The 27,408-nt window shown below is 46.3% G+C and overlaps 3 protein-coding genes across 3 annotated transcripts in view; all 3 read left to right on the top strand.

Annotated features, from left to right (window-relative positions):
- Window positions 1-72: 72 nt before the first annotated feature.
- Window positions 73-9,505, top strand: sv2 (synaptic vesicle glycoprotein 2). Its single transcript, XM_079743533.1, has 13 exons — window positions 73-362; window positions 847-945; window positions 2,602-2,763; window positions 3,837-3,999; window positions 4,397-4,518; window positions 4,770-4,933; window positions 5,286-5,366; window positions 5,859-5,942; window positions 6,297-6,385; window positions 6,574-6,704; window positions 7,514-7,609; window positions 7,840-7,999; window positions 8,620-9,505. The coding sequence occupies exons 1-13, from the start codon at window positions 269-271 to the stop codon at window positions 8,801-8,803; spliced, it is 1,629 nt and encodes a 542-aa protein (XP_079599659.1). The 5' UTR covers window positions 73-268; the 3' UTR covers window positions 8,804-9,505.
- A 1,047-nt stretch (window positions 9,506-10,552) lies between these two features.
- On the top strand, window positions 10,553-15,317 carry zpd (zona pellucida glycoprotein d; the record flags this gene model as incomplete). Its single annotated transcript, XM_079742775.1, has 7 exons — window positions 10,553-10,720; window positions 11,255-11,412; window positions 11,503-11,617; window positions 12,143-12,270; window positions 13,883-14,072; window positions 14,583-14,688; window positions 15,199-15,317. The coding sequence occupies 7 exons, from the start codon at window positions 10,553-10,555 to the stop codon at window positions 15,315-15,317; spliced, it is 984 nt and encodes a 327-aa protein (XP_079598901.1).
- A 400-nt stretch (window positions 15,318-15,717) lies between these two features.
- The window catches only part of mmp15a (matrix metallopeptidase 15a), a 16,817-nt gene continuing 5,126 nt past the window's right edge, over window positions 15,718-27,408 (top strand). The window contains exons 1-9 of the mRNA XM_079743042.1: window positions 15,718-16,518; window positions 17,598-17,746; window positions 19,005-19,127; window positions 19,805-20,160; window positions 20,887-21,048; window positions 23,123-23,460; window positions 24,229-24,367; window positions 26,042-26,192; window positions 26,691-26,806. Of these exons, the coding sequence (XP_079599168.1) occupies window positions 16,393-16,518; window positions 17,598-17,746; window positions 19,005-19,127; window positions 19,805-20,160; window positions 20,887-21,048; window positions 23,123-23,460; window positions 24,229-24,367; window positions 26,042-26,192; window positions 26,691-26,806 (1,660 nt within the window). The 5' untranslated portion in view covers window positions 15,718-16,392. The remainder of the gene's footprint in view (window positions 16,519-17,597; window positions 17,747-19,004; window positions 19,128-19,804; window positions 20,161-20,886; window positions 21,049-23,122; window positions 23,461-24,228; window positions 24,368-26,041; window positions 26,193-26,690; window positions 26,807-27,408) is intronic.

Below are 27,408 nucleotides of genomic sequence, written 5' to 3'. Positions count from 1 at the left end.
CTAGGGCATAAGTCACGCGGTACTCGGGGGAGGGCAGCAGGCAGGTAGTAGTAGTCGAGAGGAAGAAGGCGGCCGCGGTGTTCACGGGTTTCCGCTACTTCCTGGTTTCCCGGTGGCTTCGCTTCAACTAGCTGCGGTTGTTGACGCTCTGTATCTGGAGGCTAGACACACGCACACACAATCGTAGCACAGACGTAGGCGTCAGGGACACGCTGCTCGGCCCGGCTGTGAAGTTCAACAAAAGCCCAGACTCTATGAAGACCGCCCGATGTCTCGCCGCGGATGTTCAGAGGATGCGGAGGCCAGGGAAACTCTTATCAGCGGCAGTGAGTGGGAGCCAGAAGAAGTGGATTCAGATGGAGGTATATGCTTTTATTATGATCATGATCATCAGCCAGCCTCAGGGTGCACCACGCTTTGCGGTCCACTGTTGCTGGTTTCTGGCTGGTTTTACTTCGGTTGATACCCCGCGTTTGAATGAGTGGAGACATTTGATTTTGATTTGACCCCAGAAATAAAAAAGACCATTTGTTACATTGTAGATCTCTCAGTTGAATGCTACCAACAAACTCTTCTCCCACTAAAGAGAAGCAACTTATGGGTTGTTTACAATCCTTTCAACCTCGCTAACCTACTTTCCAATCCAATGCGGTTTTGTATTTTGTTTAACATCCTGTTTTTATATATTGTTATGCTAAAGCATGACCTGTGTGCGTTAACAACAATTATTCGAACTGACCTGTGTCTGGATGTTGTTAAGAAGAACGGATGGGATACGAGCAATATATGTACAGTATTGTACAGTAATGTTAACTGAATCTATGTACGCTGTCTGTCTCTATGCAGGTGAAGACATATTGTATAGTAGCCAACGCATCCCCTCTCACGATGACCAGGGAAGTGCACCAAGAAGGTTAACCTATGAAGAAGCAGTTGAAGAAGCAGGTATGTTGTTTCTCTGCTGGAAACGTTTGTTCCTCTTTTCTCTTACAATTGGCAGCAAGCTTAATTTGTTAACTGAAGCTGCTTTGTTTGGGCTTTGCATACATTTTTTCCGGGTAGGATATTAATTTAAATAATACTTGCATAGTTAATTTGAATAATAATCGTATTTCTATATTATCTTTGAAATAATTGTACGTTTAGGTGTTGGGCTTCTTGCTCAAGGATTCAGGTAAATATCAGATGGCAGACATTGGAGTTTGAGCCCAGAATGTAGACGAGTACACTAGTAGAATATCCTGCCAAATGTGGCAGAGCAACTTGTATGGTGGCTCAAACCATATGAAAATTACAACACTAAGGAAATAACCTTTTATGTTCTCAGGATTAAAGTAACAAATTAGGAAGAAACATTAAAACCTCCTTACAAATTGGTAACTGTAATGGGTAAATTCTGTTTTCACATTCCGTTTCTCTAACTGACGTCTCCCCACATTGCAACTGTTAATGATCAAATCAAATAATGTTTACCTAGAGGACAGAGTTTCCTGTGTTCTCATCAAGTAGAAGAATGGATGGGAGGGGATCCCTTCTCCCTCGTGCCCGGTTTACCCCAGGATAAAAGGTTAACGTTAGGTAACGCTAGGAACAAGTGGGGTGCCTAGACAGCGCAAGGAATAGGAGACAAGGCTTAGTTGATAGAGGGGAAACAACATATGGATTTTTCCATCATACGTCATGTGGGGAGCAGAGCTGTTCTCTGCATTTAACATGAGACCTGTGCCCCTGTATGAGAAGTCCTTGGTTTTGCCAATGCTTTGGACTCAGATTATTGTGAGGTGTCGGATTATTCAGTGTTTGTTGTATGTTATTGTGTGTGTTATTACTCAAACACATTAGCCTAATTATTCTAAGTTCCGATGACTCTTTATTCTTAAACAGTTTATACAGAAACGATTGACGTGGTCCAAATTCCCGCCACAGTAATGAGATGGTAATGTTTAACCAGCCGCTCACTTCCTACTTGAATGCATTCGTCGCATGAGGGGAAAACAAATAACAATGGAGTATTTAACTGCAGAACCTGTTTTCCGAGAGGCCTTTTTTCATTGCTTACAAGGAAACAGGATCAGGGCATTCAAATGGCTTGGGGCTTTGACTCCCAGGAGAAAGTTAGTGGCACGAGGCCTGACCACAACCTGCTCTTTAATGACCTCAGACGGTACATGTATTCACCGTCGCTTTGGATAGTGTCTGCTAAATTATTAAGTAGAAGATAATGGATAAATACGACTTTGACTGCAGATGCAGGGCATTTCTTCCCCTCTCCTTATGTATCTGATACAAGTAATATTTTTCTGCCATTGCTTCTTTCCCGACTAATTCTCAGCCAATCCATAGTTACTGTTATTGGCGACCCCTGTGTGTGTGTCCTACGATGACGTCTCTGTGTTTAACCTTTATTTGACCAGGAGAAGTCTCATTGAGATTAGAAATCTCTTTTACAAGAGAGTCTGGGCCAAGACAGGCCGCAGCACAGTTCCACGATTACACATAATAATTCGAAAACAACAGAGAGCACACAAATAAGTCACAGTCAGAGCATCATCACACAAAACGTAGAGCTGTAAACGGCCTACTGCTTCTTTGTCCCCTCAGGTTTCGGGTTTTTCCACGGGCTGCTGTTGCTGGTGTGTGGCTGGGCCAACGCCAGCGATGCGGTGGAGATCCTGTGCGTGTCCTTCCTGTTGCCCACCGCACGCTGCGACCTGCAGCTCAGCTCCTCCGACATGGGGCTTCTGACCGCCAGCATCTTCCTGGGTGAACACCCTATGCATATACATATTTATCAATAATTAGCCGAAGTGAATGGTGCTATAATAGCTATTCCCCACTATTCACGGAGCCTGAGGTGAATAATTGTTTTAGCATATAATACACGTGAACACTGCAAATTAAACAAGGTAACACTTTTTGCCGATATTTATTTGTTTTTATCAGCGGTTTATTTGTTTTGATTAGCGTCACGAGACGACCGAAACCAATATCCCGAGATAGCGAACCAATCAAATTGCGCCATTTTAGGAGGTTCATGTGTACCATATACTAAATACATATATACATATACAACTCATATCCTACACAGCAGCCGCCATTGTGGTGTCAAGTCATAGTGACTCAGCACATACTCAAAGTGACCACCGCATGGGTTGCTGGGTTGGCCTGACGTTGACAACGTTAAGCAATGGCCCCCAGTTACTGATTAAGGATCCATATATTGATGGCGATCTTAGTGTTATTAAGACGTTAAATAACCTGTTGGCTGAAGATGCACAGGTAAAGTTGCGTCGGAAGTCAAAGCAAAGAAGTGTACACTTCTTAGGAATGCTTGCATTCAAACATTTGTGTATTGTAGGGAGAAGACACCTCAGTAATGGAGACTTCCGGTCCTTCCCCAGATCCGTGTATAGACCCTTTATCTCCTATAGAGCCTTTATCTCTGTAGACCAGTGTTTCCTGACGTTAGGGCAGGGAACCCAGTTGGGATGGCCTGATATGCATATTTGGTCAGCGATGAAGACACACAGGAAACGTCAAGTAGCTTTCATATCGTTAGCACAATTAGCATTAAACTATAGATTAACTGTATTTTGTATATAACTTAAATCTTTGAAAGGCCACAAACAGACTCCATGTACAGATTATATCGCCCAATGATTCATACCAAAAGCGAGCTACAACAAACATGTTGTTGTACAACAAATATGTGATGTTGATGAGGTTGAAAGAATAGGGAGGCAACACACACACACGCACACACTTATTATGACGAACATATATGTTTGTAACGATTAAACAATAAGTAATATTGTAATTTATGTGTTGGTTGATAGGAATGATGGTGGGAGGCTACCTGTGGGGGTACCTGGCTGACCTTAGGGGGCGCAAGAGAGTCCTAATCGTGTCTCTGAGCGTTAATGGTGTGTTTGGTGCCCTGGCTAGCCTGGCCCCGTGGTTCTGGCTTTTCCTGCTAATGCGGTTCATCAGTGGTGTGGGGTGAGCACTTCTAAACAACTACTTTTTTTTTTATCCCCATTCAAAAGTATGACTCTACATTTGTTTTCAGAGCAGAAGGCCGGCAGGTTTTTAGCAGTGCTAGCCAGCTTGTGTGTTCTGCCCATATCAGTTTCTCTGTAGAACCATTAAGAACCCTAAGGATAAGGACATTGTGTAACCTGGATTAATAAGCAGCTAATAGCCGTAATATTATACTGTTATTGGAGTGTCTCATGATTCCAAAAGTGAAACGTTATTCCCAGAGTCATCTATGTGTTCCGTCTACATATGTGCACGTATAGGTTTGATTAAGGGGCCTAGGAACTAGGGATTTGTGTACGGACAACTCCTAGTGTACTCCTACTTTACCTGTGGTTCCTCTTGGGGTGGTGTCCAGGGTGGGAGGCTCCATCCCAGTCATCTTCTCCTACTTCTCTGAGTTCCTGCCCCGCCTCAGACGAGGAGCCATGATCAGCTCGCTGGCCACCTTCTGGATGGCAGGAAACATCCTGGCTGCAGGTGGGTCCACCATGCCATCACTCCTACGCTCTTCCCCATGGCTACGGCAAAGCTCTCCTAGTGGGCGACCCTGGTACCAACATCCGGTCACACATTTTGTAACTCCGCCCCTTGCAGTTTCTGGTTCTCTGTGCCGTCTGCCCCAAGAAGTTCGTCTATAACATAGTAGCACTGCTTGACCCGAGGTTAGATGAATACCTATCGTGTGTGTGTGTCCCTGTCTGTGTCTATGTCCATTTTCTTCTCCCCAGGCCTGGCGTGGTGGGTGATTCCTGCGCGCTGGGCTCATTTCCAGCTGGGGCCGCTGACCATGCAGAGCTGGAGGGTCTTCGTGGTGCTGTGCTCGGTCCCTAGCCTCAGTTCAGCGCTGCTCTTCAGCCTCATGATGCCCGAGAGCCCCAAGTTCCTCATGGAGGTACGTCCTGTCCGCCGCCATGTTGGAGCCTGTTAGAGCCCTAACGCTAGTGGAGGAGGAGCTGGATCTCATGTATAATGTTTGCTATGTAACGTTGTTTATCTAATGGTTGTAATCTAATGTTTGTAATATCTATTACTTGAGATTTAGAGATCTTGTGTTTTTTATCTACAATTTTTTTGTCTAATGTATCTGATAAAAGGTTGTCAATGTCGTGTTTCTAATGTAATGTTTGTGTTCTTGTATTTGTAATCTCATGTGTTTCATATAATGTTTGTAATGTTATGTTTATAATGTTATTATAATGTTTGTAATGTGTGTAATCTAGTGTTGGTTATGTTATGTTTGTAAGGCTGGACGGAAGAAGGAGGCGCTCCGTGTGTTCCGTGTGATGTTTTCCGTGAACCACTGGAGATCCAGCAAGACCTTTCCGGTACGAAATGAATTCACCCACTTTGGCTGTGTCAACCTAGATAGGTTCTCCCATTTCTCCCTCTGACTCTGTTTGCTTTCAATTCAACTCAATTCAATTTTATTCGTATAGCCCTTAATCACCATTACAGTCTCAAAGGACTTAACAGGCCAAATATTTATGACTCCCCCCTTTACCCAAGCCCAAGCTTTCGGTGCTCATTCCTTCAAGTTAAGTAATGATATGTACATATATAAGGGAGTACTTGTTACTGTTTCGGCACGCTGTTTACTTGCTGCTCCTTAGCGTGAACACAGTCAGGACTAATGGCGACGGCAACCGACAAAAGTGTATCATCAGCACTGAAGCTGCGATCAAGTAGAAAATGGACAACGTTTGCGCGTGCGTGCCTGGGCCTGCCTCTCTCTGGAGTGCGCAATGCTCCGAGACATGCGACCACAGTGAGCCAGCGAGGAGGGCTCTGAGTGAGCTGTCCTCTGACCTGTTTTCCAGATGTTTGGCCTGGTCACGAGATCCCCGCGCTCGCAGACGCACGTGAGCGGCCACGCGTCCTGCTGTGGCCGCCTGCTGGAAACGGTAACGGCCCAACAGATGAACAGACGTTATACGTCTACAGCAAACACAATGGGATTGGGAGGGGAATCTCATTAGGGGAACGTGTTTGGTGTGTCACTCAAGAAAGTGTCAGTCCCATATTAAGTTAGTTATTCACGTTTTTTACATTGGATTATATTTATGTTTGTTGTATTAAATAGCGTGCAAGCAGCAGTCACCAATAATGGCAATGAAGTGCTTAAAATTCCTACCCAGAATAGTACGAATGAGAAGATGCGTTTAAAACATCTTGGAAAAATCACTCACTTTTATAGATGGAAAAAAGCGCTCCACCAATTCTATTTTACTCACATGACCATTTCCTGGATCCTGCAGGGCCTGGCTCCCATCAGACAGATTTTCTCCGGCCCCCTGAGATCCAGGAGTTTTGTCCTCCTTGTGGTCTTCTACACCATCTCCTTCGGGTAAGGGTCCGATTGCGGTGTGTGATGTACTTTTTTTTAGTGTATGTCATTGATTGGAGCATAGGATCGATTTCACGTGTGTGTGTTTATTTTCAGCGTTCATGTCACTGTGCCTTTTAGGTGCTAATTTGGTACTTTATTGATCTGGGTGTGTGTCTGTGTCTGTGTCTGTGTCTGTGTGTGTGTAGGTACTACGGGCTGTGGATGTGGTTCCCGGAGCTGTTTAAACGGACCGAAGATGGAGGCTCCCCGTGTGCCAACGTGTCCCGCACACCCCAGGTCCTGAACCAGACCTCCTGCTACCCGCCCAACACAGCAGGTCGGCACCAGGACGGAGAACACACACACACACACACACACACACACACACACACACACACACACACACACACACAACACTATGGGCCCTATCTTGCATCCGGCGCAATTGACTTAATCACTGGCGCATGTGTCGTTGCTAGGTTGCAACTGGCGCAGAGCGTTCTCTTCCCTCCTGCGGCACGCGTTGGTAAATTAGGGAATGATCTTGCGCCCCAAGGGGCGGTTCGGCCCTGTCAAAATATCAACTCGTCAGATTCAAATGCGCTCATGGCTCTTAAAGGGGATGGGAGCTGGCACTCTCATTGGTTTATTGCACGTTACGCCCAAACCACACCTATGGGTAATTAGGCTACTTCAGACCAACCCTTTTTAGATTTGCGCCGGGCGCAAGAGTCATTTTTGCGCCGGTAAAATAGCGACATCGTCATAGAACCGCCCACAAAGCTACTTGGGCTTGGCGCTTCTCACTTGCGTTTCAGACCGTTAAAATAGGGCCCTATAACTACTTGTTATTGCGTGACTGTGATTGTTTAAAGTGCTTTTCTAGTATTGTAAATTGTAGACTAACATACTGTTTATGAAGTCAGCACAACAACCGTATTGAGATGCATACATACTAGATCCACCAGATTAAGATGAGACACAATGTTTATTTTATTAGGCCCAGAAGAGAAAATCAGCCTTTTCTTGAATCGTCACCATTGACTTTACTACCCCTACAAACCCTCTCCCTCTCTAGAGCTTGGTAGCCAAGGCCGTACACGCAGGTCTATTGATCTGTGTTTTTATTGGTTCTTCCAATGGCAGTTTATATGGAGGGCTTCATCGTTGCCGCCTCAAACCTACCCGGCAACATCTTCACCGTCTTCGTGATGGACCGTGTCGGAGGAAAGACACTGCTCAGTAAGTCTTAATATCATACATAGAATGAATAAAAGTCATATAAAAGTAAGAAAGCACATTTGACTTATTATATAGTTACCTAGTTTTCTGCTTTTATGACTAGTGATTAAAACGATATGTTAACATGACAGAATCATCCCTATAATTACTTCATAAGAAAGTAAGAGTTACTAGGCTAGCGCTGTCTCGTGTATGACATGACGTGGCTTCTGTTCCTGTTGCTGTCCCAGCCTGCAGTCTGCTGGTGTCCAGTGTGAGCGTGTTCTTCATCTACATAGTCCAGACCAAGGCCGGGAGCCTGGTCCTGTCCTGCATCTTCAGCGGGGTGTCTGTGATCGGCTGGAACGCCCTGGACGTGGTGGGCACGGAGCTCTACCCCACCCAGCTACGGTACGGCCGCCGCCGCGCTAACCTCTGACCGCCCGCTTACTGTTTAAAGTTAGCACGCCCAGCACTAGCAGCTCGGTGCGAATGCTAATCGTGCTAACGATGTGAAAGCTACTGGACGTTTCCTGTGTGTCTTCATCACTGAGGTTTGATAATATGTACTTTAAGCAGGGGCGTAGGAATGAGTTTAACATTGGGGGGGACACATATCGGAAACCTGACTGATCCGGTATAATTTTTAGGTGGGACAAATGCGCCTGTCTTCGATATTGGAGGGGACACGTCCCCTCCGTCCCCCCCGGTTCCTACGCCCTTGACTTTAAGCATATTTTATTTAGACGTGACATATTGCATTTATTAGCAAATGTTATGGAAAAAATTATAGTTTAGAAAAAGCAAATTTAAAATTATTAGTATTTAACCCCCGAATAAAAACTTGTTGGCAAATTTTGGAGATGTTCAGAACATTTTTCGCATTAATATTTACCACTAATAAAATCGCATAGATGTAACTTTTACGCACTCCTACTAATAATTAACCCTTCAATAGCAGCACACAGTCTCTAGTGAAAGCGTCTCACACACTAAATCGGTCTTTGTCTGCCCGCTCGGGCTCTTCACAGATCCTCTGCGCTGGGCTTCTTCACGGGGGTGGGTCGCGTGGCGGCCATCACAGGGAACGTGGTGTTCGGCAGCCTGGTGGACAGTAACTGCGCCGTGCCCATCCTGCTGGTGTCTTCCCTGCTGATGGCCGGGGGGCTGGTGGCCCTCCTGCTCCCCCAGACCAAGCAGACGGAGCTCAGCTGAGACCTCCCGCTCAGCTGAGCCCCGTCTCCTCATCTGCTGGCCGACCAAGGATATTTATAGATCTTTGTGGATCTAAATGATCCCAGTCCCATGTCGTAACATTGACGAAATATGCATTCCGGATTATGGGACCGACTCGATCATCCGGTCCGAACTGATTTCAAAGATTTCGGTGTGGGAACCTATTTTTGGAGGATTAAAACACACACATCCTGATGGGAACATGTTTGAACTCTGCGGCCCTGATGTATGATGTTGTGATGCAATCATTCCGGATGTCCACCAAGGACATCCACTAGATGCTTCTGTAAACGAGACTCTGTTACTCGGCACTGCCTCTGAAGCTTGCTAGCTCACCGTGCCGGCAACATGCAGCTTCCCCTCTGCTGCGATGTACTGCACACTCCTCAAGCCTTCGTTTGACGGGAAAGCAATGTGAAAATAAACGATGTCATACTTGTATTTATATGTACATGTTATAAGGGGTGCATTGTTGACCAGTGTTTGACTTTTGAGAAGTCAAAGAACAGATGAGGTATTAAGCTCTGCCTCGTTGTAAAAATGTGACTAAAGGCTCATTTTAGTAGCACATTGTAGTATCATATAGCTGCTGTCCGATAATCATATATTCAATATATTAATTCATGGAAGGATGATTTTCCTCCCATTCATTTTTAGACACTAATAAATATGTTCTTAATACATCGTGGTACGCAGCTTCTTCATATAATAATATCTTATGATAGATAAATTAGAAATCTGTTTATTACAAATGTTATTGAATGTAAACATATAGCTTGGCACATACTATAGAGACAATTAAAAACTACAAAGACTTTAAAAATAAGCTTATAATAATATATGGAATAATTATAAAGTTTAATATGATCACGTGATGCCCTAACCACGTGACGCGGGTCGGACAGGTGTTTTATGATTGGAGGGCGTGAACGACAATAAAATTATAGAGGACTCCAACTCGCTCCGTCTTAAATCGTGGTAACAAAACACAACATTTAGATCTGATCATCGAATATAATTCATTAAAATATTAACGTGGATTTTGAATAACATCACCAACTTGCCAATGGCTATTAACAGCATAACGGTTGGTTAACTCTCGGTTTAGCGTGTCAATTCTAACTCCGTCTTATGCCTAAGAACAATGTATTTATTCTTCGAAACAGTTGACCCTGGTCCTCTGCGTTCTCTTCGGGGTAGACCGCGGCGGGGCACTGGGTAAGAAATCCAGTCCATTAGTGATGAACACTATCGGGTTCATCATATCAATTATGCAATATAGGACAAATGAAAAGTCTTCTTTCCACTACTAAGGAATCTGCAGTGTATCACACTGCACGGATCCCGCACGGTGCACGATGTATCCGAGTAGAACTGTGTGCAAGTGCACCAAAGGGTTCTATGGAGATCAATGCGATAAAGGTAAGGATAGGTTGGGGCTGTCTAACGTTTTTTTTATATTATGCTATTTATTTTAACAATAGCATTGAGCCTAGATTCAGTGAGGAGTTGTCATTGGCGACAAGGAGTGCATTTTGTAGAAAAAATACCTCCACGAAACAGAACTTGGATTTTGAATGTATTTGGAAATTTAAGTCACAATAGATTGCCATACATACATACACACACACACACACACACACACATGCCATAGCCCTATGTATATGTAGTCTCCTCATTTCAACAGACGCCCAACTGAAAGTGCTCTGTGGCAAGGACTTCATAACGATGCGGATGGCTGAGGACTTTTTCAAATACTATGAAATTCCCCTCGACTCCCTGCGTCTGCCCAACAAGTCCTGCCGGGCCCAAAGGGAGGTGATAGGCGATGTGCCGTACTACATGGCCCGGATATCCAAAGAGAAGTATGCGTTGTGTGGAGGCAAGCCCCTGGAGGTATGTTGGTAGAACTACAGGGGCAGGATGTTCTAGTGGCCAGGGTGTCTTGAGTCCCAACTGAGAAGTTCCTTAACGACAAGTCTATGTATTAACTGTCTAGCCCCTTACCGGACCCTTAATGACCTGTCTCACTATTCACTGTCTAACCCCTACCTGCTCCTTGAGGACCTGTCTCACTATTCACTGCCTAACCCCTACCTGCTCCTTGAGGACCTGTCTCACTATTCACTGTCTAACCCCTACCTTCTCCATAATAACCCATCTCTGTATTAACTGCCTAACCGCTGCCTGCTCCTTAATGACCCGTCTCTGTATTCACTGTGTAACCCCTACCTTTTTGTTAATGACCTGTCTCACTATCCACTGTAAGTCCTTTGGATAAAAGCGTCTGTTAAATGACTCAATAGTCAATTGCCATTCAGGAGATTCTTATTGAGGCTGAGATCTATGCTGTTTGATGCTTATTCAAATAATGGAACGTCGCGGTGCATAGAAAAGATGGGAGTATAATCGGGTGTCCTCTTCTTCCAGAAAAACATCACTCACATCACCTACTCGTTGACCCTGCTGTCAGCGGCCCAAGTGGTGGGAAATATCGTGCGTGACCCGGTCATCAAAATAGACTACACGTGTGTCTACCCGTACACCCGGAGTGTCAGTCTGGCTTTCCCAGTCATACCCTTATCCAGGTAGTGTGTGTGGGTGTGGGTATTGGTAGGTTGTGGGTGTGTTTTGGTTGTTGTGTGTGTGTGTTGACATGATTCCCTCTCTCTGGCTAGTGAGACGCTGATGCGGATGGATGAGATGGACGCCAAGGTTGAGATGACTTTGTACACGGACGCCAACTTCTCCTCTGCCTACGGCCACGCCCCCACCATCCACCTCAGGAACAAGGTGAGGACGTGTGTGAGGACCTGGCGGGGAGCCACTAGCGTGTAGTTCCCCTAACGGCCTCTGGAGGCTCGAAAGTTGTTGAATACAGAATGACCCACCACCATTCAAAGTGAACGGGAATTATTTAATTAAATTCTGGTTATACAAGAAAAATATATTTTCGGTTCGGATCTCAGTGGCTCGTTCTTCTCCGTATGTAATGTATTTTGAGTTGTCATGTTTAATTTCATCAAAAAGTCATATATGATTAAATATGAATGACTTTCTGCCAGAGGCAACCGCAAGGTGGCCATTCAATTTCCGCCCTCAATATGCCAAAATATGGATTAGTTCTACTGCTGGGTGCAATAAATCTCAGGCAATTATGAAAGAGAAATCGAGGGAACGGCCGTGAAGTGTGTAATCAATTGGCAAAAATGCTTTTACAGTGTATACGGTGCGACCCCAGGCCCCGCCCACCTAGACGCGTCCCTGCGCGTTACTTACCCCTGCTACCGCTTGTTTCACTCTGACCCCGCCTCCCAGGTGTACGTGGAGGTGAAGGTGACGGAGCCCGAGGATTTCTTCGTGCTGGGAGTGGACGAGTGCTGGGCCAGCCAGTCCTCGGAGCCCTACACGGCCGGGCAGGCCGTCCACACCCTGCTCCACAGGGGGTCAGTACCGGCCCGCTCCTGGGGATGGGCTCACGTCCAGCAGTGCGATCCGCGTCCACCCGCCGTGTTGTGGGGTAGAACGTGGGGGCAGGATAGCCTGGCTCCGCCCGCCTAAGTACTCCCGCTCAAGTTTCATTTCTCTTCATTGCTGCGTGTGGGTTTGCGGTATATTCGCGGGTTTGCTCCGGCCAAAATTTTGACGGTCCAATCCGCGAACAGAGGGAGTGGCTGAGAACAATGACGTTGAGGTCGTGCGCTAGTTTGAGTTGTAGTCAAACGTTAGCGATTGGTTATGGCAGATCCAGAGTGGCACTGGGCAGATCCAATCGTTTTAAACTACGACAGACACCCGCCTTCAAGTGAGTTAACATTTGTCTATGGAGAGTGGCCAGGCTCTCTGTGCAAAGGAAATGAAGGACGAGAGTCTGGTAGGACCAGATTAGGGGAAGGATGGTCTGGTGCAGCGTTTCAGAAGCTATGGGTCGGGATCCCACTAAGGGGCGCCTGGTTTAGATATGGGGTTGCGGCCGCCTTCGGACAGCTATAGTTATTTGAACATACCTTTGGTAACGTCTGAAGGGTGAATTCATATGAACAGACGGCCTAATGATTGGTAGGGAGCAAGCTACTGATAACTACTTCAGGGGGACATTGATATAATGGACAGATTAGTTTCAAAATGATGTGGGAAAGCAATAAAAAATATACCGGTTCATTATAATCATTGACCGAAATGGGGCCGTTGACAACCATTAGTTTATGGCATTTCTGGGCTCCAGCAGGCATTCTATGTTATAGCATAACTTCTGGGGGGAGAGGGCACAGATCCGGGGCCAGAAACTGAAAGGGGACGACTAACACCTTGTTTCCTATTTATATATTCTACCAAAGAAAACTCATCCAACTCACGAGTGGAGGTCGCTTCAGGAGGAGATTTTAATCTGTATTTTTCTACAGTGGCTGATCAGCACAATGTTGATTGGAAACCTAAACAGATAGTTTTTTACAGTTTCTTATGCTGGCCAAGATTGTATTCGTCAATCACGCTCTTACAGAACCCAACCTCCTGCAACTTGATTGGTCGAAAACAAATATGGTTCAAAAGAAAGTGAGGAGCCCCATTCACTCAGACAGGTTCTAGTCTGCCGTCAGTCTTCAGATACTGATCTTAAGTCTGATTCGTGAGACTTGCAGGCATCATTAGCCTGGCTAACGCCAGACCTCATCTCAACATACATTGAGATGAGGTCTGGGAACCACACATTAATTTTCTCGTATTTGAGGCGTGGTTTACAATTGCCCAGAGCCGTTTATTGGGCGCTACGAATGTGTATCATACGAGTCTCATAGCCAATCGTATCAATTATACCAGATGACGTATGAAGAGCGACAGAAATTCGATGGGGAAGAAGACGATGGGTGTGTCGCATAGTCGTCGTCATCGTCTTGCCGTCCCAGCGCGAAATGAAATTGCGCGCTAGGCATCATGGGTATACCCAGACTAAGGCGTCATAGCACCACAGAGTAATTTAACAGCCGTGAAAACGCTTCTCTATGGTGTCATCAATATGACCAGTAAAGATACTCCCTCCCCCCCTCTCGGTTCTCCAAGGTGCGTGACCGACGACACCGTCACCCTTCTGCACCGGAACGCCAGCGCGGGCCTGGGGCGCCGGGGCGAGGACGGCTCCCTGACGCGGTTCTCCTTCGACATGTTCCGCTTCGTGTCGGAGCCCCACGACCTCTACCTGCACTGCTCCGTCCAGCTGTGTGAACCCGACGACCACGCCCTATGCACACCCGTAAGGCCCGCCCCCCTTCTTTTTCGCTCGACCTGCTAGGGCCAATCATTCCACAAGCACTGTTGGTCGCTTGATGCTGATTGGTCAATAACGTTCCAACGGTGTGCATCCTTTTTTGAGGGCAGGACACCTCTACTTTTTTTAACTCTTCTGAACCATGAATGCGCCTCAGATCCAACATTATTATCGATGGTTTTGTGTATTTTTTTTTTTCTTTCTTTAGGGTATTTAGAAGGCGCTTTTTTTTTATCCAAAGTGACTTACAAGGTTCACACACACATTGACGCAACCTTCCGGTTACAAGTGAACCTGCTTTACCTCCTAGGCTCAACCAAACCGTAGTTAGTTGCTGCATGTCATGTTTGAGGCTCTTGATTAACAAAGCAATATTCATTTATGTCTGTGTGAATATCACATTCATATCGCTGAAATAATGTTTCGATTTTAACCAGATGTGCCGTGTATGACTCTTAGCTCTGTCGTCTAAACACATCAGTGTTTTGTTTTCAGAGCTGTAAATCCATCATCAAGCGTGAGGCGCTGAGGGCTGACAACGCTCACGGCCTGCTGTCTTACGGACCAATCAGAGTAGAGATGCCCGACCCACCGCAGCCCAGTAATAGCCAATCACAGACTCTCATTTCACATTTACATTCAGTCGTTAAGCAGCTTTAGTGAGGATGAGTACCACCACAAACAATCTATATCGGAGTCGCTATAAAAACAAAAGTCGCTATAAAACAGGTGCTGTCCTAGGCTGGTAAAACTTTTTGGTTGTAATTTCCTGTGATGAAACAAAGGCTTTAGTATATCAGCCGTTAATAATGAATATAGAGATGGGACATAAAGTTGTTAACGGGCAGGATAGTGTTGCTGTTAGGTGTTGTGTGCCCCAACCCAAAGGTTCTGGGTTTGAACCACAATATGTGCAGTCTATCTGTACGTAGAGTAAGATGCCTCTAACCCCTACCTGCTCCTTAATGACAAGTATCTTAGCAAATGGTTCACTAAGTTGCTGCAATGAGGCGTCTGTTAATGACTAAAGTGTAATAATTCACCTGTGTGCTTGTGTAGGGGTTGTTTTGGGGTTTTATTGTAACACTAAACGTACTGTGTGTGCGAGTAGGTCTGCTGAAGATGGTGATTCTGCCCGTGGCTGGAATCTGGACCGTGGGCCTCTTCCTCCTCATCCTCCTCATCGTCGCCAAGGCAGGCCGCAGGAGGATAGAAGACGCGGTGCTTTGAATGTGTCTCGCTGCTGCAATAAAACGTACACAATCAACCAGCCTCAACAGTCCCGCCTATTTTAAACTATTTGTGTACAACTTCAAAGCAGGACATGGGGATGTTCGGGATTTGTTCTTCCTTTCTTTCTTTTTCATTTCGGTACAGTGGTTGTTGCTGTAGCGGCCTGTAGCCACTAGGTAGCAGCACTGGGCATGGTTCGTGCTAAATATAATCTTGGTTTATTTCGCCTCGTTTCTGTGGATTGTGGAATGCTAATTAAACGCACGTTTTAATGTATTTAGTTGAACTAAAGACCATCACATAAACCAAAACTTGAAATTGTAGCTGAAACAAGTATGCGTCTGCAATTGACGCAATTCACTGTAACTGTTGCCTGCCCATAGCTATTTCCCACAAACACCAACAGGGGGAGACATTTTCTCTCTTATCCTTTATGTGGGTATGGCTTATTATGTGTGGAACATGTTCATTGCCAAAGGAAATCTTTTGTTCGCCACAATTCATTATGCCGCGCTGAAAACATATCCATAAACAGGGACTTCCAAGTCTTCCTAAATGGTTTACCAGCATTTGCTCGCTCTGCCGTAATGGTTCGTATCAGCTTACGGCCAAGACTCCAGGGTGTGTGTGACTGAAGAGGGTTTCAAACTTGTTGCACATTTCTTATCCGACCCTGTTCGCTTCAAAGTCGGACCTTCTTCAAGATCAGCCATTGCGGACGTCAAAGCGTACAGGCTTCTGGTGACTTTTGTATCGATCATTCTTTCTGACCATCACAGGGTTATCAATGGCCGAGCGCTTTAAGTTAGAGTTTGAAAGAGCAATGGATTAACACTTGGACACACGCTGATGTTTTTGAAGGACCGTTATTTAGAAAGCGTCTGGATATTTACTATAACAATCTTCTGATCATTAGACATTGTGCGCCGATTCCATAATGGGAAGACAAAGCGTGTTGGTGCAAATGCAACTCTGTTAAAGTCAAGTTTCTAACTATTCGATACTTTGAATCACTATATTTGTCAATAAATCTGGGTCGCCCGGCATCGTGATCCTGTCCCAACATCTGGAGATGTGGGCTCCCCGTCCCAGAAGCGCCTGTCCCGAGACCTTGAAGCAAACCCTGAGAGCGCTGGTGCTGCTCCGCTGTCTCTTACTGGTCTCCAGCTCAGAAATTCACGAGGGCGGCAATGTCGAGGTATGTATTTCGCACCATAACCCATATGTATATGTACAATCAACGTTATTGAATTATGATTGTCTTTGTGGTCATATGCATTTGTTATAAATAATGAATTATCAACCGTCCAGTGTTCATGTGATGCTTGTGGTAGGCTACTTAATGGTTTTACTGCATGGTGGCTCCGAAGGTGTGTTGTTGACCTTTTGACTCCGAATCGCTCAGAGGCCAAGTGCAGCTCAGGCCAGGCCAAGTGTAGTCCCACAGGCCACAAAACTGATGCGAACCTTACATCTGCAAAGAAAGATGCAGGTCGAACCCGAACTTAACGTTTGAAATACATGTCCTTCCAACCAGGCATCAAACATCCGCTTCCCTCTGAACATAACGCTGAGTTGGCAAGTCAATTTGTTAGAGTGAGCTTTTACAAGTTTACCCTGAGGCAAATGTTTATTATTGGCCGACTCGAACAGTGGTTTTGGGTGAAGGGTATTTGACTGTTTGCTGCATGTGTTTCTATGAAACAATAAAAAGTGGGCTTCTGGAATGCATGGATGCCTTCAGGCATGATGGACTCATAAGAAGAGTCTCTCTTGACAAAGGCAGTGGCTGCCTCGTAAATACAGTACTTAGGGCCTTTGTATGGCTGGGCATGTTTCTAATGTGTGTTATTATGTGTGGAGACTTACAGGCATTTAAAAGTGTTAATTACACGCACATGCTTGACTAAGCAGGCCCATACTGACGTGTTGAGATCGCTCTTCAGCCCAGTGATTTGCAGGCATCTCCTTCCAACCGTGCTCAATTCTAGCTCCTCGCTCTTTTTTCATCGCACCTCTTCTACTCTTCCTCTCACACCTGCTGGTGCTTTCCTCACCTTGTCTCCTCGCTGTCATGAAAAATGTGTCTCTTATCTTCAGCCAACCCCAATTTTTGTTACTTTCATAAACAGCCATCTAAAATCTTCCCTTTTAATTTCCTTTTACAGATGTAAGCCATTCGTTTCCATTTGCTTTTGCACCCATTAAAGTATTTAGAATTTGTTGTGTCCTTTCCACACTAAAGCATCTCTCCCTCTCTCCTCCTCGGTACGGTAGTCATGGCTACGTCAGTTCGGCTACCTGTCTCAGGCCAGCAGCCAGATGTCCACCATGCACTCCTCCCAGGTTCTGTCCAAGGCCATCGCAGACATGCAGCAAATCTACGGCCTGCAGGTGACCGGGATGATAAACCCCGATACTATCAGGTCTGACACACACACACACACACACACACACACACACACACACACACACACACACACACACACACACACACACACACATATGAGAAAGTCTAGGACAATGCGACAATACTTAAACGCAACTTACTATTACACTCACAACTGCTACGATTGAAGATTAAAGTCTATTACAATACGGTATACTATTACTATTACACTATTATTACAATACTTACTATTAAATTACACGCTGTAATACATTAGAGCATCCATGCTGTGTGGAGGTTGCATTTGCCCCTCAAAATGAAGATGCCCATCATTGCGCATGCTCCTTATTTCCTATTTAAGGTTTAATGCCACCTATTGGCCTTTCATGCTTATGTATGCGTTTTGAATGTTTTGATTGTGGGCTGAGATATTTTCTATAGCGTGGACAGGAATTTGATTCTTTTACAGTTGGGAAACAATTTTTCTTTCATATATGTGTGGACTATGTCAATGGGATTCATTCTCGTATTATAATGTGTTTTCGTTTCACTTTCAGTTAGAATCTTTCAGTTAGCGGTTTCTTGTTCTCCATATTATTAGTTTTGAGAGGTCCCATTTGAAATTTTGGGACCATTTTTCCCAAAGACCTTTGGCCAGAAAACACTGAGGCAGCCATTCAAATCCCGCCCTTATTGTGCCAAATATGGCGCAAAAATGGCAAATGCAAAACCTTTGTAGTTTGGTGGCCTCGAAAGACGTTAAGAGGGAAACATTAAAGTGTTTAGAGGGAAGTCCAAAGGGATATGGGGTGTGTTCTTGAGGTTGGCAGTAACATGTGGTGTACCACTTGTATCCACGGCGTCGGTTCGGTCAGCCGTAAACTTGTCCCAGATACAAACACCAGCACCCGGTCTGTAAACCGTTAAGTACCAAAATGCAGTGCATGCTGGAAAAAGTGTGCAAGTTAAAAATATTTTAAAGAAAGCGTCATCGGTCCGACCTTTTGAGTGGTAAAAAAACGTTTTCGGAAAGCTCATCCAGAAAGATTTGTTGATTGGTCGCTGAGGCATCGATCGGGCCTATAGGTAGGCTTTTGGCTCTGGGACTCGAACCCGGAACCTGCTGATGACAAGGAGCTCCACTGTTAGCTCCGTCATTAGCCCTGCTGTAGCTAAACACAACCATCACCATGTGTACTCATTACAGACGTGTGTGTGCGTGTGCGTGTGTGTGTGTGTGTGCGTGTGTGCGTGCGTGCGTGCGTGCGTGCGTGCATGTGTGTGTGTGTGTGTAGGGCCATGCGTAAGCCTCGATGTGGTCTCCCAGACAGGACACCGGAGGGGGCCCACCACGGTTCCAGGAAGAGACGATACACTCTGACGGGACAGCAATGGGACAAAGACGACCTCACCTACAGGTCATTATTTCCCTTTCTATTTCTGTTTTTTATTGATGTGTCTCATATCTTTGCATTTTATTTTAATCAAATGTTTTGTATCTTTTTCTTGTATTGAATCCTTCGTTGTTTTTGGCCTCGATGAAATCAACCCTTTTATCGCTTTTGTCTTTTATTCCTCATAATGATTGAATAAATTATAGGACAGACACGTTACACGCCTTCGATAGCCACAGATACCAGATCTTTTTTTGCCAGAGCATTTGATTTATTTAATCCCGTCGGGATGTAAAGACAATTTCAACTAATATGATAAAAATTGCTCCTACTATAAATTGCCTACACTACCTTAATACTGTGCCTCCTTAAGACTCACATATACCACAAAGCCTTTAAAGAGTTTATTTAAGTTAAATTTTGTTATTTTTATGTTTTGCCTGGTACACTTTTCATTTATTTTATTTGTTATATAATTGTGAAAAAAAAATGTGTTGTGTTATTGTTCTTAGACATTTATTTTTGTTTGGTTGTTTTGGTTTCTTTCTTTTTATCTGTAGAGCACTTTGTAGCTCTGTTTAGAAAAGCGCTGTATAAATAAAGATTATTATTATTATCATTATCATTATTATTTCAGTACAGCCTCTGTTGACCCCTCCTCCCATCCTTGGACCCCCTTAACTTCACCTCTGACCCCTCAGCCTGCTGCAGCAGAACATCCCCGCCTCCCTGGGGGCGGGGCGTACGGCCGCCGCCCTCCGTAGGGCCTTTGACGTGTGGAGCCAGGCCACGCCCCTCACCTTCCAGGAGGTACCCGCCGGCGACAACAACATCCACAACAACAACAACGGCGGCGTCGTCAGCAGCAACGGCAGCGCCTCGGCGCCGCTGGCTGACATCCTGCTGCTCTTCGCCTCCGGTTTCCACGGCGACATGTCCCTGTTTGACGGGGAGGGGGGGTCCCTGGCGCACGCCTACTACCCCGGCCCGGGGATGGGGGGCGACACCCACTTTGACGCCGACGAGCCCTGGACCCTGGACCACCAGGACCCCACAGGTCAGCCGTCTGGGGGGGGGGTTTGAGTAGCAGCCGGCTGGGTGTTTAGTATTTGAATCGGACTATACTGAACCTAAGCCCCTCCCCCTCTCGTTTCTGACCAATCACACACAGTGTTCGCTTTCGGAAAGTTACAAGTGCAAGTAGCACTGCACTTGTAACTTCACTATACTTCACTATATTTCGAGAAGAGTTCACGAAAAATATTATCCGTAAGTACGCTGACTGCTCTAAGGCCCCCGATATAATTAAGGAAAAATCAAATTTGGCTCGTAAGCATCAAGCAGCGGCCAAGTCGCCTGTTGGTGAATCCCTCTCTTTAGTCACCAGCATGTAGTTCCACTCCCGGCCTGTAGGGGGTACGAGGTGGTCGCATGCAGAGTGAGCCGCCACCACTCTAAAGGCTCAGTTATGGTTCCACGTCAACGCGACGCAACGACCACACAGACGCTTCGACGCAGTCCTGAACCTGTTTTGGTTCCGCGTCGGGTTTTAGTGAGCGGACCAATCACAGCCCTTGCCTCGACGCAAAGTAAAAACTTTTGGGAGGCTTACGTTAGGCCCTTACGGTGGACGCAAGGAGGGTCCGCAAGGACACAAGGGGTCCGTAAACCCCCTTGCGTTGCGTCAACGGGGAACCATAACTAAAGCTTGAGCAACAGGTATAAATGTGATGTCCTTCCTGGAATACAAAGCCGCTGACCGGCCGTCTGACGCCTCCTCCAGGTATAGACCTCTTCCTGGTGGCGGTCCACGAGCTGGGCCACGCCCTGGGACTGGAGCACTCAGACCAACCGGACGCCGTCATGGCTCCGTTCTACAACTGGACCCCCACACACAACTTCACCTTGTCCCCGGACGACCTCAGCGCCATACAGTACATCTACGGTGGGGTTTTGCACACACGCACACACACACACACACGAATACACGTACACACACGCACAAATGCATGTACACGCATATGCACACGTGCACGCACGCACACACACACACTCAGACACGCACACACACACACACACACATAAAATGCACAGACACGCAGGCACACAGGCATACAGGCGTACTGTACAGTCATGCAGACACAGACACTAGGCATTTATGTAATTGCGGTGTGCAGTGTTACAGCTGGTGGCTACTATTGTTCCTTTAAGGTTAAAAGTGCTACTTTCCTTATTTACAGATGTGTCCAAAACCAGACATGAGTCATCTATCTCTTTGAACAAGGGAGAAAAAACTGTGATCCTGTAATTATGGCATTTCCACTAGAATAGGTGATAGCTGAAACTGAAAACATGTGTAAACACATGTGTCTGTCCATACTGTCATATATACATGAATTCACGCGAACAAACGAAAACACCTTCACACACACTCATACACACGCACACGCACACACACACTCTCACACACACACACACACACACACACACACACACACACTGTGCATGATGTATAACTGTGTTCCCTATATTCCATAGAGAACATACTTAATGATGCTTGGCGACATGCTGCTCAGACTTTCCTAGAAAGAACTTCAAGCTGTTTGTGTGTGTGTGTGTGTGTGTGTGTGTGTGTGTGTGTGTGTGTGTGTGGAAATGTGTGTATGTGTGTAGTATTCATCGGTTTACATTGTACGTCAACATCTGCTAACTTTTTCTTTTTTCTTTTTCTTTTTCTTTTTGTTACTCATTTTAGATTCATCATTCAACATTTGAATTTGATATTTTCTGCGAATGGACTTTCTCTCACTCTCTTTTAGCATTGTAAGCATTGTTATTTTTGCTTGGTTGCTAGATCCATCAAGAAGAAGTGTGTTCCTGCAACACCGGAGGCTAGGAAAGCAGTTCTTTGACAGCACTCATAGAACCTCAGTTCTAGGTTTCGTGACTCTGTCTTCCGGACGCAAATACATTTTTCCTTGGATGGCAAAGGAAACTCAAGATAATTCACGAACACGAGAGGAAACACAGCTAACAGCTACCTAACCTAATACCCAAACTTCACTCTCTAAAAATACCTAAACTAATCCTAACCCAAACTCTTAACCTAACCATCTCAAACCTTTTACCTAAACGAATGAGCACTTTATTCATTTCGACCTTTGCCTAAATTTAATTTTTAAGGCCGTCCCAGGAAATGTACTCGGCTTTGATTGAATCTTAAAGTCTTGAAGGCAAAAACAATAGAAAAAAAGGGTCCTAGAAATGCAGTCGTAGGAGTACATCCCTAAAACTGCAGCGTCCGGTATTGCAGGAGCACACAAATGACCTCAAGGGGAGAATCCCTACCCAGCATGCAACAGTGAGCCTATTGTTTACATCTGAATGTATACATATGCTAGTGTTGACACTCTTGACTAGCGGTGTGTGCTGTTTTCTGCCCACAGACCAAAGAATGAGACAGGTGCTCTGATTGGCCGGTAATCTGAGCAGTTCAAATGAGTCTGTTCTCGAGTGACTGCCAGACATGTCTAACATGCCCGCTGTAGGGGCGCTTTGATAGCGACCAGCATTGCCTCATATGCCCAGCGGCAGTTGACCTTTGACCCGTTCAGATTACATAACTAGATCTGTATGTGTGTCCGTGTGTGTCTGTCTCTTTGGGTCGCTAGGCAACTCGTAGGGGTTCTACTCCTGGAACAGACAGAGCGGAAACGTGCAATTTGTGTGTGTGTGTGTGTGTGTGTGTGTGTGTGTGTGTGTGTGAAGACAGAGAGGCACTGAAGAGAAAGACCCTCACTGAGGGAGGGGGTGGAAGGGTCGAGGGGAGTTAAGAGCTGAAGGATTTATTTTTCTCGATTCCGAAGCAGCAGCTGGGAATCCGTCTCGGCGCAGCTGGAAGGCGATTGGCTCGCCAAGACAAGCGCCCCACAAGTCTCCTTCATAACTCTCCACCTCACTCCTGCTCTCCCACTCTGATCCACATCACCCCTCCATCTCTCCCCCCCCACCCCCCCCAGGTCCGCCCCGCGCCACCAACGCCCCGCCCACCAACGCCCCGCCCACCAACGCCCCGCCCACCTCCGTCCCGCCGCCGGAAGCGGAGCCCACCGTACCTCCCCGGGACTCCCCGCGGCCCACCATCCGCGGCCCTGACCTCCGACCCCCAGCGCCTCCCAGGCCCACCGTCCCCGAGGTCCAACCGCAGCCCGTCACCCCGGCGATGACACCGGAAAACCCCCGCCTCCGCCCTCCGCCTCCTCCCGAGGCCCCCCGGCCGGACCACCTGGCCCCGGACATCTGCGAGGGGGACTTCGACTCGGTGACCGTCCTGAGGGGGGAGATGTTTGTCTTCAAGGTGAGGCCTCCGACGGAAACAGAGGAGACAGGCCGGGAGGAGGATCGGTCAGGGAGCGGATCAGATAATAATGATAATAATAATAATAGATTGTTTTTTTTACAGCGCTTTTCTTGGTGCTCAAAGACGCTTTACAAAAAGGAATGCATACAGATAAGATAAGATAAGATTACTACTTTATTGATCTCGGACGGGACATTGAGATTCATGTAAGCCGAGGTTATCTTTCGTTGACCATGGATCTGTTTGCTATTTTGCTCGATGGGACTTTTCCGGAACCCTGCCAAAACGTTGCACTATGACGTAGATGTAGAGGTGATCGCTGATCCGGTGTGTAAAAGTCAGAGTAGCGCTGGACTCAGGGAAGTATAAACTTGGGAGAGGAGAAGAGGAAGTTGTAATCATTACAAACCTCTGTGTGATGTCTCACTGCTCCCTGCTGTTTGCTTGACCTTCGACCCCTGCGTTCTCCTTACCTTTCTTAGTAACATCATTAAGTGTTTCTGAACCCTTTGCTCACGGCAGCGAAGGAACACAACAGAAAGTTAGGGATGGGATAGATAGCGATGACATGAACGTTCAGTTTGTTCTTCTGTGTTCTCATTAAGTAGTGGATCATGTTTCTAAAAGGTTTATCTCTGTGTCGTGGTGTGCAGGGACTAACTCTAACAGGGGGATTTGCTTTTTTTCGTTTAGCACTTTGTGTTGCTGTTTGTCCCGGAATGCTCTATCAATAAAGTTTAATGGATTGATGGGTCACTCATGCAGGGTCGCTGGTTCTGGCGCGTCCGTAGGAACCGGGTCCTAGACAACTACCCCATGCCCATCGCCGTCTTCTGGAACGGGTTACCCGATGACATCGACGCTGCGTACGAACGCCACGATGGGAAGTTTGTCTTCTTCAAAGGTCTGTGTGAGGTGTAAACCAACCAATCACTCACAACTTACAAATGAAACAACCAATCACAACAGACATTCACTGACATAGGCACTCTACTCACTCTATCACTAACTCACTAGCGCACAAATTCAACCGCCTTTTCTTGAACCAAAAGTATTATATATTTATTTATATACAGCTTATATAAGTATTGCGTCGATAAAAAACATATTTAGATAGTTAAAATATTTCAAGCCAGTTAGCATAAAATAACTAATAAACAGGCCAAATAACTTGCTCAACAGCCAGTCCTAATCAGAAACACGACTAACTTCCTTACTCTAACAAATAGCTGCGTGGCACTGTCAAACACTCTGAAAGAAAAACACTCTGACACTGTATTATGATTCAGTACAGCTGGCAACATCTGGCCCTGTCTCACTGTTTGTTTCCATGACTTGTTTTTAAGGGGGAGAGAGAGAGAGAGAGAGAGAGAGAGAGAGAGAGAGAGGTTTAGAGTGAGAGAGAGAGAGAGACGAGTTTAGAGAGAGAGCGAGGTTAAGAGAGTGACAGAGAGCAAGAGAGAAAGAAACAGGAGAGAGAGAGATAGGTTTAGAGGGAGAGAGAAGGGTTTAAGGAGAGAGGGACAGCGATTCTTCATGATCTGAAGCACCGTCAGCTCGTTTTATGTCCCATCGAACTTCAAGTTTTGGCGTTAGTTATTCAACAGCTCAAACTTTTCGGGCAAACAGAAACATAGACACACAAACGCACTCAATCATTTAAAAGCCGAGCATGAAGATAAATCAGAGGGTTTTGTTTTGCTAAGTTACTAGTGTGTTTGTGCGTGTGCCTACGAAGCTAAGTGAACATGCGTGTGAGACATCTGGCCAGGGGTTCTGCAACATCCTTAACACGACAGACTTCCAGTCTGACAAATGGTCCACTATGGTCAGGACTCTCTAGTGATTCGGCAGCTTTGACCCCCAGCTCAAAGGTTCTGGGTTTGATTCCCCACTGTGTCCACAGTCTACTTATCGGCCCTCCTGAACAAGATGTCGTCACCCCTACCTGCTCCTTGAAGAACAGTTCCGGTCTGAGTTATTAAACCATCGCAGGCGTTTCTCCTTGCTTCACTCCAATATCCATTCCCAATGTTTTAATTGTTAGTTGTTCCCTCCGGGATTACCCTAACCCTACACGGACTGTGGAACACATGCTGTACAACGGCAAGTTTACTCAACGCTGACGGCAAAGCCAGCAGTTATTGTTTCCACTCAAAGCGCCTCAGTGCGTCTGCCATTGATCAGCAGCCATTCGTCATTGGTCTGCTTACTGCGGAGACACAGTGTTTGGTTTTCGGGGTTGATGTGTCTAATTTGCTGATCCGTTGTGTGAAGGGCTGACTACGGTTCCAAGGCGACGCAAACGCAAGGACCACGCAGACGCTTCAACGCAGTCGTGAACCTGTTTTGGCTCTGCGTCGGGTTTTAGTGAGCGGACCAATCACAGCCCTTGCTGCTGCGTCGCCTTGACACAAGGTTAACGTTTTTGGGAGGGCGCACCTTGCATCAGGCCCTGACGCAAGGAGGGTCCGCAAGGACGTAGCGGTTCCTTAAACCCCCTTGCGCTGTGTCGACGTGGTACCATAATCAGCCCTTAAGTGTTGAGTCTGATGGTCCTGATGCCCCCCCCCTGCAGGACAGCAGTACTGGGTGTTCCGGGAGGCTGACGTGTTGCCCGGGTATCCCCAGCCCCTCCGGTCGTACGGTCGGGGCCTTCCCGAGGACCGCATCGACACGGTGATCTGGTGGGAGCCCAACGAACACACCTACTTCTTCAAGGGAGACAGGTATGAAGAGAGACAGGCACGCGAGCAGACAGACAGGGGGGAGACTGGGACACACCAGACTGGCACGCAAGCAGACGGACAGAAAGGGGAGAGAGACAGGGATGCATGCAGACAGACAGGAGAGAGTCGGGTACGCACGGAGACTGGCACGCACGCAGACAGACAGGAAGAGAGACAGACCGACAGGAGAGAGACGGGTACGCACGGAGACTGGCAGGCACGCGGACAGATTGGAAGAAAGACAGACACACAGGTGCACAGACAGCTAGGTAGGTGAGTATGGAGAGAGATGGGAAGACGGACAGCGGATATCTAAGAACATTCCCGAAGCAAAAAATCTGAAAATAATCGAAATATATAATTTTCCAGTCATTTTCCAAAGTTGTATCCTCTAACCATTTCATTCTGCATCGTTTGCATCTGCGTCTGTGTTTGTTTGTGTGTGTGTGTGTGTGGGTGTGTGTGTGTGTGTGTGTGTGTGTGTGTGTGTGTGTGTAGATACTGGAGGTACCACGAGGAGACCAGACAGACGGACAAGGACTTCCCCAAAGCGCTGAGCCGCTGGGGGAAGATCCCCTCCTCCCCACGGGGGGTCTTCCTCAGCGATGACGGAGGTGAGACACCCCCCTCATCAGGGCCAGACACCCCCCCCATCAGGGCCAGAAGTTAAAGGTCCCATGACATGCCACCAGGTGTGAGTGTGATTAGCCGTTTCAAGCCGTTTTGAAAATCGGCCCCTTATGACATCACAAGTGGGCGTGTCCAGCTAGATGTTTGCTGGATAGATGAGCAACGTTTGCTACAGTCCACTGGTAAGGCTGGTAGACTGATCTACCGAGCATACACCTAGGTGAACACGCCCACTTGTGATGTCAGAAAAGGGCAGATTTTCAAAACGGATTGTAAGGCTAATCACACTCACACCTGGCGGCATTTCATGGGACCTTTAAGAATCGAATGGGCCTCGAAACTGAAATGCCCATAAAAAAGGTCCAGATTAGCTTTTCACTCCATTCATTGAACATGGGTCTGTCGTGCAACATAGTAAAAAAGAACCTACTTCCTATAATTTCATAAAATGGCCCAGGAAATGATAAAAAAATGTCCCGAGACACATTTCACAAGTATAACTAGAAATTCAAAATAATATTATGACACTTAGAATTACAGCTCATTTCTGTAATGCAGCATGCGTGCACAGAACCACTTGTCGTGA

This window comes from Pollachius pollachius, assembly GCF_949987615.1.
Source record: "Pollachius pollachius genome assembly, chromosome: 9".
Lineage (NCBI taxonomy): Eukaryota > Metazoa > Chordata > Actinopteri > Gadiformes > Gadidae > Pollachius > Pollachius pollachius.
Note: the sequence above shows the minus strand (reverse complement) of the source record. Positions and strands in the feature narration are given on the sequence as shown.

What these genes read in the sequence shown, in the direction of transcription:
- sv2 (XM_079743533.1), top strand. Translation starts at nt 269, where the DNA reads ATGTCTCGCCGCGGATGTTCAGAGGATGCGGAGGCCAGGGAAACTCTT. An exon ending in AGAAGTGGATTCAGATGGAG is followed by an intron (nt 363 to 846) that starts GTATATGCTTTT and finishes GTCTCTATGCAG; the next exon opens with GTGAAGACATATTGTATAGT. An exon ending in GTGGCCGCCTGCTGGAAACG is followed by an intron (nt 5,943 to 6,296) that starts GTAACGGCCCAA and finishes TGGATCCTGCAG; the next exon opens with GGCCTGGCTCCCATCAGACA.